The sequence below is a fragment of the Alligator mississippiensis genome, chromosome 1, assembly GCF_030867095.1.
Source record: "Alligator mississippiensis isolate rAllMis1 chromosome 1, rAllMis1, whole genome shotgun sequence".
Taxonomy (NCBI): Eukaryota; Metazoa; Chordata; order Crocodylia; family Alligatoridae; genus Alligator; species Alligator mississippiensis.
In genome coordinates this window covers 175957427-175970389 of record NC_081824.1, presented here as the reverse complement: position 1 = coordinate 175970389, position 12963 = coordinate 175957427, and the positions used below count along the sequence as shown (strand labels likewise).

Genomic DNA, 12963 nt, shown 5'->3' with positions numbered 1-12963 from the left:
ACACTTCCTGCAAAGCCTTCTCAGTCACAGTGGGGAGCTACACTTCTGCCTGCACCCTAAGTGCCCATTTGTGCAGGCAAAAAATGGCATGCCCAATCTAAGTTAGGTCACCTGAGGAAGTGCACTAATTTAGATCAAGATTGGGTTAACCCTATCTAGGAAAGAGTTAACACCATCTCCTGAATGCCATACCACTTTCACAGTACATGCCCTGTGCTGGGAAAGCCTAGCTGCTCATCCCAGCCCTAGGGCTGCATTGTTCCCACACTGACCCTGAGTGGGCTATTTTTATTCCTCCCCTCCCACCTTCCTATAGATTCAGGAATCCCCCGCAGACTTGGTAGCCCCCCACCCTGATCCAGGTCTGGTCCATCTTTAACTGGAACATAATTAAAACAATCTGCTCCACATTAGAAACAACCCCTCCCTGCTCTCCAATCTGTCCTCACTCACTCTGCACGATCTCCTATCACAGCCTGGTTGAGGAATGCATTCGGTGTATTCGGCCCACCAGAGCCAGTGGAGTACCCTTGAAGGGAAGGATTGAATTCACGAAGAATATCTGAAAAAGAAGAAGCACCCATGAAATGCAACTGGTTTGCAGTGAGCAATAAGCAGCTGGCCTGACAACGTTATTTTAGTCGGTTTGCAAAGTCAAGTGGCAAACTCATGTGTATTCACAATAAAATTTGAGGTGGATTTGTACCAAATCTCTCATCCAGAGAGGCCCTCTTCACTGGGCTAGAATCAAGCTCCTTCTTATTTGCTGTACTCCTTGTACTGTTGACTGCAGAGTGGCCCTGTCTCAACATGAAAGGCAGAGAGCATTCTCACACAGCCTATCCATTGCCTGGTGGTTAGAGCACTCTCCTGGGAAGGGGACAATACAGTTTGAGTCTCCTCAAGCTGAGAGCCTAAAATCCAGGTCTCCAGCTTTCTGGGCAACTACTCTGATCCCTAGGCTATTGTACAGAAGGTAGCCATGTTCAGTAGTGAAAGTGGCTGTCCATGCTACATTTTGCACTGACCTGATGTTGGTGTCAATCAGGCATTAATTGTGCTCTGTGGATGCTTAGCAGACTGGGGAATTAGGTGAAGTTTAGTTGCCTCCCAGTTCTGATCTGGATCACCTAAGTGGAACCTAGGAATTTGATCTGGATCATTTCTGAGCATGTACAGAGGCCTGTATTTAGACATCTAGGGAGTTTTGGGGCTGACAGGAAGCACTTAAGAATCTAGGGGTCTGAACAGTTCTGTGGCTGCTAAAATAGGGTTTGACATGGATGGCTTCTTTTCAAATTAGATGCCCTAATTGCACCTAATTCCTATTAAGTACCTACATTTCATTTATCCATTTGAATGCATCTTAGAATAAAAAACCAAGAAGAATAGCAAATCAACCCAAACCCTGGGGAATTATAAAACACACCGTTAAGTCATGCACAGCAAATTACAGCATAAACTATTAAAAACCTTCTATTCAGTACTGGATACTGAATACAACATGATCAGTCTGCCATTCTGCAATTTGCAAACCTTTCTTCACGTCTCTTCTATAAATTATTAAACTGCTCTAGAAATATGACAAGTTTGGGGTAGAAAAGGCACTTACTTGATAGAGTGGTGACTGTGCTTATGTTTTCATTTCCTCCAATACTGTTAAATGGAGACAAACAAGCAAAAGTATTTCAAATTGACATTTACTTCATAAGGTATGGGAATAAGTAATAGAGCTCCCTCTAATGGTGTTTCTACACAGATGCTCATTAATTATGGAATGTTCTTCCTGATGGATGTTAGTGAAGTAAAGGCAAGCTGTGTTTCTACTTCCCATTGCTTCAGTAGCATAACTAGGATTGGATGTGGTGGTGAGGGGAAATATCTGCTGCCATAACAGCCATACAGTCACACCAGCAGCGTAGCAGGAGCCAGAAGTTGCCACTGTCTCTGTGCACCGTGTTGCCCTGAGCACCCAGATGCCTTTTTACACATCTGCATTCCAGTGCCACAGGTATCATATTCAAAGAGACATTATCAAAATCAACACAATCCCAGTAAAAACCTTCCTTCTTTCCCCTGTCCCATAGTGTAATGGCTGTACATCCCAGTTCTACCTTGTAGTTTAACTCCATTGCGTGGTTTTATGCTTTGGCATATATTAAGAAGTGAGGTGTAACAAATTAGAGGGTTTTTTTTAATGACTAAGCATAGTTTCTATCTTATCTGCTATTCTGTCCCTATTAACATTTTTATCATTACCCATCCTGTGTAATTAAGGTGGTCATTATATTTACAGGATTCCCTGTAGTCATACACTAGTTATGCTAATTAGGAAATAGATGCAATTATAAAGATTAAGGTGTAACAAATATATTTGTTTTTCTTTCTGCAATACAAAGACTGGAACTAGGCTGATTAATTTCCACTTACCCTTTCTTTGGTACTAGAGTAATTATCATGTAACTGTGCTTCTAATAACATAAGTAGAACATTACATTATTAAAAAGCATTTGCACTAGAAAAATATATTAAAGACATGCTTAATCTTCTTAAATTTTTGTAAAGCCTTCCTTTTGAAAGCCCTCTTTAAACAAAAAAGCAAAGCCTCAGGGTTGGTTCTTTCCTCCTTTTTTACAGTGCTCATTTAATCTGAGGCATTATGATTCCTCTTTAAAACTCTATATGGTTGAAGTTTCTAATAACAATCCACATGCATGAGAAATAGCGCATAATGGGGTGGGTGTGGAATCAACTTGATAAAGTTACAGTTAAATAACAAAGTTGTCTGTAGTTACAGAAAAAAATAATGATCGTTACTTCCTTTTATATCGACTCTCTTTACCTGTACAGTAAATATTATTGCCAGATTTAAAGTCTAGGTGTGTACTGATTTGTAGCTGCTGATGGCCTTGTACAATATAACTAAGATAGGAAGAGGATCAGGAGAGTACAGCTGGATGGGAAGATAGAAACTAAAACAGCCTCATTCTGCAGCCCTTCTGTCAGGAGAACTCCTATCGACAAACATGCAAGAACCGCAGGATCGGAAAGGAGCAGTTCAGACTGGCATTAGAGAATGGGGGTTGAAGCCTTCCTTAATCTGGGTTTACATCATGTTGAAGGGACTCTGTATTGAAAATCCCAATGTGAACAGGGACCTTTTCCAACCTATTCTACAGTAAACTTAACCCAAAGTCTAAAGAGCAGAGAGGAAGTTAGCCATGTTAATGTGAAGTCACAAAAGTTTATGCATCTTCAGTTATTCTATAAGTATAAGGTGCACCTCTATCTTGCTTTCTATAAAGCCTAAAAGTCTAATTTGCCCTCTCCTGAAGTCTGGCTTGATTAACAATGAAATGAATAAGAACTTGAAGTTTAGCTTAAATCTTCTCCCCAAGTTGGGATAAGTCTCAAGTGCACTCAAGCCTCCCATTATATCTTCTCTAGAAAGCAATGCTTTCTTCCTTTGTATTTAGGTCATAAAGTCACTGGAATTTGAGGCAGGACAATAAAGTTGAGTGTGCTTCTACAGCAGCCCTAGGGGCCAATGTCCATGGGACAAAGTGCACAGTCAGGTAAAATAAAATTGTGGCACTCACCTCCAAGAAAGACCTCGGTACTGAGTAAGAACATCTAGAACATCATTGGGTTTGGCTGCTGCCCCACTACCTGCCTGAGATCAAGGGAGAGAGGACAGAAGTTAAAGGCACCTTCCACATAACACTTTCTACCATAACTTGCTCCCTAAAGCCAAGTACAGACAGTCAAAAAGCCAGAGGCTGAATCAATTCAGTCTTTGCAGGTTAGTCTAAGCTGCACAGATTGAACTGATAAGCAAGTGAACAGACATTCACTTTTGATTCTGGAAATGGAGCCACATGCTTGCAGTGGCCCAGGCCCAAAGCTGGGAGGCACCAGAACATGCCTCCGTTCTCAGCTGGAGCAAACAGCTTAGGCCAAGGCTAGCCTGCCCACCCTACAAGGGGGAGTTTGTGGGGTAGATGCAAAGCATCCTGGGATGCTGGGGGACTCTGAGTCAACTTGAATCTGGAGGGGATCTGGAACAGTGTGGCAGCAAAGACCACGTACACCTGCCCAAACCCCTGAGAGCCCTGCCTAACCCTGAGGGGAAAGGGCAGGGAGCATCGGGGATTAGGGCCACTCACCAGCAAGGGGGAGTGAGCCTGGACCAGTATAACATATGGTGCTACAGCACCTCTTTTTGAGCTCACTGTCAATCAGCCACAGGCACCACCATGGGAAATTTAGAAGGCACAGATGGTGCCAAAGAGGGAGGAAGGGGGCAGGGACCCGACACTGAGCAGATTGAGCCCATGTATGGGGAACACCGCTCTGGGGCACCCAAGCTGCTAGGTCCCCACTGATATAGGGCCAGGAGAAGACAGTGAGCTACTCTCTGACTCCCTACCCTCCCTCAGCAACCTTCCTACTACCAAAAAGGGAGACTTAGAAGGGAGGTAGCTTGATGGGGTTTGTCTGAGCCTCCCATAGGCAGCCCTTTTCTTGTTTTCTTTTCCTTTTTGACCTTGTTTATTTTTTTTTAAGGACCCATTGGGTCAAGAAGTAAAAGCTCTCTCCCGGGAGGGGAAAGCCCAGAACAGGGAGCCCTGGGATTAGGGTGAGGGTAGGTGGCAAAGAGGATGCCAGGTACACCCTCACTGTACCCTGAGTTTGCCCAATGAGGGTTTGGATGACAGAGATCCAGTCAGTGATGGATGAGCGGGGCCGGAGAGCTGAAGCAGCTACCACAGGCCGTAATGTATTGACATCAATGGTTGGCGAGTGGACTGGGTATAAGGGAGGCAGAGCCCCAAGTCAGCCATGACCTGACCATGAACTTCTATTGTGCTACAGATTTGAACTGGTTTCCAATCACTTATATTGGTTTATGTGTAGTTTCTGTCCCTAGCCTGACTGATCCTAATAAAAACGATTAGAAAAGGATGCTCATAGACCAAGCGACAACAGTTCCCCAAGAGACTCCAAATCCTTGTTCTTAAAACATTTAAAGGCTGAAGGTATGATTTCTTTTCTAGCAAATCATTGCCATCCTATTTTTTGCTTGTATAATGCAAAGATGTATCCCCCATTTGGCCAGCTGACTTTTAAGGAAAGGCTGATTGAAAAACAGGAGCATTTTTAGAGAGAAATTTGCCCTTTGTTGGTTAAAGGTATTCAAAATCTATTATGTTACACTGTTACATCTCATGATACATTATGCTGCATCATCCCCCAGTAAGGGTTCATGTAATAACTAGTTCAGGACATACAGGACATGCTAAATCATAGTATTAACAGGGCAACATAGCGGTTGGACTAGATGACTTCCTGAGGTCCCTTCCAACCCTAATTTTCTCTGATTCTATGAACACTACTCACAGATCAGGGGAAATCACAGCTAGCATAGAGTTGACCTCTGTAGGGAAACTAGTTCTCTAGATGGGCAGTATATACAATATTTAATGATACACATCAGTTTGGCTCTGCCGCCTGTGAGTCAAATATTCAGCTGGCATAAATGGCCACAGTATTATAGACGTTAGTGAAACTGTACCAGTTTGCATTAGCTGAAGATCTGATGCATTTTGCTTATGTTACTTACAACGGCTATAAAGGCAAGTATCTAGGGAGAATGGCTACGATCAATGAGAATTTACAATTCTTTTAAATTTATGCTGGCAGTTTTCTATCTGATCCACAGTCCAATCCCACAGAGCCTCTGGGTGCTGCACTCACATTGATATAAACTGAAGTAATGCAAACACAAAGATCAAACTTAAGCTCATTAAAGTTGGATCATTCCTGGTCATAGTTGAACCATGGTAGAAGACAGTATCAAGAATATGACTGACCCAAGGGAGCACATCAGTGTTTGTACTGCTCTCTCCCTCATTAGAAATCAGAAGTGTCTAGGTTAAGAGAGCACTGCTGATGAGAGATAAGTATCTGTCTTTATGTATATTATAGCACAGTGGTGTTCAACCTTTTGGCCCCACAGACCAGATGAGTGGCATGGGGCTGGTCCACAGGCCAAAGCATGCCTGAAGGCCCACCCCTGCCCAATCCTCTGTTCTGGGATCGGGCACCTGATCTAGCACAGAGGGCCCAGGGCTCCCTACAGGTCCAGTGTCACTGCTCCCCAGCTGCCATATTTTTGTACCTGTGGGGAGCCCTGCAGACCAGATGACATGGCACAGCAGGCCAGGTCTGGCCTGGGGATTGAGCACCCCTGTTTTAGGGGATTAGATGCATCTTCAAATGTTAAATCTGTTATTTGATAAGTCGGATTCCTTAATAACTAAAGTTAAAAAAAGAAATCAGAAGCGTCCTTATATCACTTATATCTACAATGGTTATTCAGTGATCTGTACTTACTGTGAGTGAATCTCCCAGGGCGGCAATCACCTTAATGTCTGCAGGCCTCAAATTGTGAACTAGGAAAAGAAAAATTGGGGAAGAAGGGAAATTTCTAATCACTTTGTTTATTAAGGAAACCTTTTCTCTGGGACAAACAATAGGGTTCCAGAGTCTTTGGGGTGAATGCTATTTCACTCTGTGTGCCTAAAAGGCACATGCACAGCCACACAGATGCAAATTTTTGGCATTACTATAATTCAGGTCTAAGTGAACTTACCCACTGAGCATGCTCAGTAGAGTTGCGTTCTGGCCATGCACATGCATGGTGAAATAGAATGGCCCAGATACACACATTAGGATGAGTAAAAAGCCCATGATTAGCAGGCACAAGGAGAATGAGGATCACTCAGGCACACGCATAAGGCCAAGTATAAACCCATGACTAACAGAGAGCCCTCCCATGTTTGAGCCCAATAGCTTAGTGGTTAGGCACTTGTCGACGGAGCCGGGGACTCAGGTTTTAGAGCCCCTCACCCAGAAGTCATTTGAATCTACATCTCCTGCTTCTTTTTAAAGCACTTTGACTTTTAGACCATCATTTAGACCTCATCTAGCCCCTTCTCTAGCCCTCTTTCTCAATCTGACCACAGTACTTTGTATTTGCATTCATTGGGTAGAGAGCACTAGAGAAGTTTCTGCCCCTTTGGGTATGTCTACACGTGCACCTGACTGTACAGTTGTTACTGCTCAGTCATTTTGTCCTTGCTTCAGCAGCTGCACACTACAGCACATGGGTTGTTTCTGACCCTACTGCACAGTAGCAATGAGCTACTGTGCAGTAGCATCGGCATCACAGTTCGTGCCTGCCAACACTGTAACGCCATAGCGAGGAGCTACATCGCCACAGCTCATCTTGTGTAAACATGCCCTTTGGGAGCAAGGGCTAGGTCCTCTCTCATTCTGAGCAGCATCCAAGTCACTGAGCTACACACACTAACGTGTTGTGCTCCTTCTGGCCCCACCCATTTCCCTTCTTTTGGCTGCCCAAGGGGGCTGCTTTGGTAACTGCAAAAAGCAGAATGCTTAGTATTGCCACCACTTCTTAAAAGAAACCAAAATTTACTTGAGACAGAACACACAAGTGTCTTTAGATGTAGTCCTTAGTTCCAGACTTGATTTACAAGAGTACCCAGATAAACATACTTTTTCCTATGGTCTGAAGAGCATTTTTAAATAGATGATGGTGGGGGGTCCAAATTTCAAGAGCTTTGCTGCTGTTTAGATGAAGTAACCACTCAAATTAAAAACAAAACAACCAGCCAACCAACCCTCAGTATTTTGATACTCAGTTCTTTTGAAAATCTAGCCATAAATATCACAATAAGAGTTATTGTGCACTTTTAAAATCTGTCCCATAATTATATGCCTGAAGGAAAACTGAGTTCTTGCAAACCTAACTTCAGTTGTGAGCACTGAGCACTTCATAAATTGATCCACTGGAAATCCAAACTACGCTGCAAGTCGTGGCGAGTACATTAGTAACGAGACAATCACATTAGAATGCAAAGGCATTGCTCCAGTACTCGTATCTTGATGTTGCTCGGCTGGATATGTTCTGTACAAACAAGGTTTACTCTTTGAGAAGAAATACCAATTCTAATTGCTTTATTTACTTAAGCCTATGTATATTGGTTCACTATATCTAGCCGCTTTTGAGTTAAGTTCTTTGGTAACAAAGATCTACTTTGAAAAATTACCTATTAAAAGATATTGTAATGAAAAAGTGTGTATAAAATTTTAATTGCCACAAGAATGCAAGTGTCTGATTTTCAGAAAAGCACTGCAGGCTTCTTAAACAGATATGTTCAAAATGGTGTTGATTCTAGACTTCTCTACAATCTCAGAAAATATCTAACTTTTGAAAGAGAGGCAAATGTCCAGGTCAGAAGAACTAATTATTAGATAATATTGCCATCTATAATCAACACTTGCTGAGGTAGTTTACAGAATGAAATGCATAGGAGTGGTTATAAACTGTGTCATTGGAAAGAGTACATTAAAATGAGTTTAAAAAGAAGCTAACTTAACTAAGGAATAATTGATAGTAAGCTAACTTAATGATTGATAGTAAGCTAATTTAACTAAGGAATCATTCAGTCTTACCTGAAGATTTATCGTCCTACAGAAAACAAAATGTCTTTGGCAGTCATAAAAAAATACCCGAAAGACTTGATGCATAGACTTGAAAATTGTCTTCTATACAACGAGAGCAACAAATGGAAACTAAAAGCACCACTTCAGAAATCCCACCCTAACCTTGAACTTTATTGGGGGCCAGCCCTGATATGGTTTAATTTTGTTTCTGGAAGGGAACTCTTGAATACATGTTAAGGGCTAAGCTCAGAGTATTCTGTTGTTCACAAAGCTTTTTGTATTTGGGATATATTTCTGTGGGAAAAAAATCTGTTTCCTTAATTTAGAGATTCTGCCAGCATGAAGACATTTCAAACACATTTCCTTTACATTATATAGTTGGTGAAATAAAAGATATTGCCAAAACCCCACCCCCAGGGTTTTCCTTTATTTTAGGGTGCTTAGAAGTGACAAAATATGTAGATATCCAACTTTCTGTTTCATCATGTGTTCAGTTTTGTTTAAGTTTGGGAGAAGTAGGGGTTTAGGATTAAAATGCAACTGGGCTGTCAGAGACCTAGTAGTGTTCTCTCCTTCAATCACCTATGCCTCAGTTTCCACATCTGTTAAATGAGGTAATCATTGGCATGTCATATGGTTTAATTACTGTTTATAGGGTATGGACAAATGAACAATTAACACAGTTATAAAATGTGAAGGAAAGACTTAATACTTGTGAGGACTCACCAGCAGACTCAGTGTAAATCAGTCCATGACCATCTCATAGGTACATAAAGTGAAACAGGGTTACATTATTGTGTTAAAATCAGGGATAAGATGTACCAGTTTAACTTCTACTTAACACAGAATAGGAGCAGACAGACTGAACAGTAACAGTGGATTCACCTAAACTGCACACCCTTAAAAAGGTATAATTGTTCACTTGTCCATACCCACAGAACTTCAAAATCATTGACTGAACATGGCTGTGGACATTAGGGCTGTGTGAAGCTTCGGTCCCTGACTCAATTCAGTGGAGATTCGGCCCAATTCGGTGGCCAAATCTCCAAATCTGAATCGAATCAGGAGACCCTTTAATCTCTCTGAATCAAATTGGAACCCTCTGAATCGATTCGGAGAGATTCAGAAAGATTCGGACATAGAGACAGCTTTAAATGTTTTTTCTACATACTTCAAGGTACCAAGTAGCTTGTGAATGCTGTGATGCTGGGGCGAATGGAGCGTCCCACAGAAGCACAGAGGGCTCCCCAGTGCACTCAGCAGCAGACCCACAAGTGGACCAAAAGCACTTCTGGTCCACTTCCAAGTCCGCCGGGAAGCGTGCAGGGGGCGGGGAGCGTGCAGGGTCTCCTTGCGGCTGATCACTGAGCCGTGTCTGGTACCTCGAGCTATGTAGAAAAAACATTAAAGTTGTGTCTATGTCCAAATCTCTGATTCTTGGAATCAGGATCAAATCTTCAGATTCAGCCGAATCGAATCAGGGAAAGTGATCTGAATCAACAAATCAAATCACTGTCCCCAATTCGGGCCAAATCCAAATTTGAATCAAATATGGCCCATTTTGCACACCCCTAATGGACATGTAGTGCTTTATTACTGTTGCATGTAGTTCTACTTGAACAGCTTATTTAGATGAATTAGTTTAACTTTCTGCATATGCTAGCTTTGCTTTCCTCTTCAGGCATATGTAAGTCTAACACAGGTGCATATATGGCTTTATACACCACAAGGAAAGGTTTACATTTTGGTGCCAAACTAATGTAACTTTACATTTTCAAAATATAAAACTTTAAATGTTGTGCCTAAAACTAGATGACAGTACCCCTTTATAATGCACTGAAACACCTCTCCAATAAAGACATATCCATACCTGAAACAGGAACTGAATTAGAGGGTCTGTGGTCTGGACAGGGAATGCTTGTCCCATAGCTTCTTTCCTGGAAGTATTCATAACACAGTGCATTACAAAGACGATTTTTTTGGTGTTTGTTTGGGGGTTTGTTTGGGTTGGCTTTTCCTTTTGGGGGGGGGGGGGGAGACGGGGGGTTGGTAAATGGATGATAGCAAATCTGATTGTGTATTATAAACAAGCTCAGATCTCCCCAAGGAAAGATGTAATATAATGTAAGTTTCCTAATGTAAATCTGAATTCCATGCAACATCAATAACTAGGGTGGGCAAGTGGGGCGCCGACCCAGGGCTCTGACTTCGAGGGAGCGCAAGAATAGCGGACACCACCACTGCTAGCCCTTGCACTGCAAATGCCACCACTGGCCCAGCTGCTGCTACTGTTATCCAGGCCTCCGTCAGGAGAAGAATACTGACACAAATATTTCCAAGCTACATTGTCTGTAGAGAATGGCCACTGGCATCTAAATGGGAGCATTTGCCTGAGCACCAGCATGGGTATGGCCTACATCGGGGGTAGCCAGCCTGAGGCACAGGTGTCACAAGTAGCCGGGCAGCCTCTGAGAGGCACATGGCAGACCAGGGAGAGGACAGGCAGCACAGCAGCTGACATGGCAGACAGCAGAAAGCGAAGCAGCAGATCAGGCAGGGACTACAGGAATGGGAGAAGAAAGCAGACCAGCAGATTGGACAGGGGAAGGGGATTGAAGTGACACTTGAGGAGGGTGTGGGGCTAATTTGTGGCACACCTGCCAAAAAGGTTGGCCCTCACTATCCTACTTCTTTTCAAGCCAGTGACCAAGGAGAAATTATCTATTTTGAAAGGGAAGACACTGGTCCTGTGAACGGGCCTATTGCTCAATTCCAGGTTTCCTTTTCATCCTAACATACTGTTCCTGCCCCACCATCACAGCACAGCCCTTCCTGAAAATCTGACAAGTGAGCAGCCTCATTCTGTTGCCCATTATATAAGCATAAATCAAGACTAACTAATGAAATGAATGGAGTTACACTAATGCAAATGAGATGAAAATCAGACCCAGAGAATGAAGTGTTATCTTAAACAGCAAGAGGGCCACAAGGGGTACTCTTATACCCTAGGTAGACAGACACACTACCCTTGCTCCAAGATGGGTATCATGATTCTTTATTGTTCGGGGCTATAGTACACTGTCCAACAACTCCACATTCAGGCTTCATCTTCATTGCTAAAAAGCTACTTTTTAACCTCAGAATAACTAAGGACTTGTGATCTGAAGTAAACATACAGCAAAGATGTGGCATTTGCTGTTTTTACCATGAGATGAGGTCAGGTCAACCCAAGACAATGATATAGTGGTGGCCTCAACCAGTTTGCTTCACAAAAAAAGAAAGTGCTTTGCCTCTACCATAATTTAATCTTGGGACATCTTGTGGTCATTAGACACCTCAATATAAAAAGAAGTAATCACTCCCTTTTGGGCAGTGAAGACAAAGTGAATGAAAAGAAGCAAACTTTGGTTCACACTTCACAAGGTCCACTCAGGAAAAGGTGTGGCAGCAATACAAGCATCAGAAGGAAAAGGTGTTAATATTCTGGGTTCACGTTTTTCCCACATACAATAATATTCATGAGATTAAGGCTCTCCTATACCAGCCTTAGCCCCCCCCGCTAAGCACACATATTCACATATATGGTACACTAAGGCTTTCTGTACCTGAGACAATACTTCAGTATGTGAGGTCACAGGAAAAGACAAGTAGTTACTATTCTTGTACGTGAAAAAATAGGGATGCTCCTGCAGAGATAAGAGAGTACATTTACTGTCAGTAACAAAAAGACAATTAGCTGATGTTGAAATCAGCTGGGTAGATTTTCTAAGAGGGAGAAAAAACATTACAACACTCCAAGTATTTAATGAAAACAAAGCTAACGACATATGCCACATCGAACAGCCTGAATACTGATATCCTGTTTGTCTGCAACTGCAGAGGCACTAACAGGGAAAGAGGCTTGATTAAAGAATAGAGGATAGTTCAGTTTTGATGCTGCTTTCAATTAATGCTCACTGAAGAGTCTTCAGATGTTAAGAACTTTTGGTCACTGAGAACTGGGGTCAGACCAAAAATGGTGGTCTAGATGCAAAAGGCTTAAGAGGCTAATACCAATCCCAGAAGCCATCCCCACTCCTTTTAAGACTTCTTACACTTTCTTAACCATGTGGGATGACTGGAATGTTGAAAAAAGAATTATTGTGACAGTCTGAGATGGGAGACCCAGGTAGAAATCACATGATATTTTATTGCCCGCTAGAAGTTGGACTTGGAAAGTTTAGCTTGGAAAGAAGCTAAAAATACATTATTTCATATATAATAGATAGATATATATATAACATAGATATAATAATTTCGATGCAGATAGTGCTCTCTCTTTAAACAATAATTCATTATTATTTACCATATTTTTGCGCACATATCCCATGGGGTATGCACGATTTTACCAAAAAAATGGATGGCTGCAGGCTATACGGGGGTGCGGACTAT

At 42.3% G+C, this 12963-nt stretch overlaps 1 protein-coding gene across 1 annotated transcript in view; it reads right to left on the bottom strand.

Annotated features, from left to right (window-relative positions):
• The window catches only part of PLB1 (phospholipase B1), a 96973-nt gene that overhangs the window by 73922 nt on the left and 10088 nt on the right, over window positions 1-12963 (bottom strand). Inside the window, exons 5-10 of the mRNA XM_014597985.3 lie at window positions 12138-12218; window positions 10403-10469; window positions 6397-6455; window positions 3600-3673; window positions 1613-1656; window positions 454-562 (exon numbers count right to left, since the gene is read on the bottom strand). Coding sequence (XP_014453471.2) covers window positions 454-562; window positions 1613-1656; window positions 3600-3673; window positions 6397-6455; window positions 10403-10469; window positions 12138-12218 — 434 coding nt within the window. The remainder of the gene's footprint in view (window positions 1-453; window positions 563-1612; window positions 1657-3599; window positions 3674-6396; window positions 6456-10402; window positions 10470-12137; window positions 12219-12963) is intronic.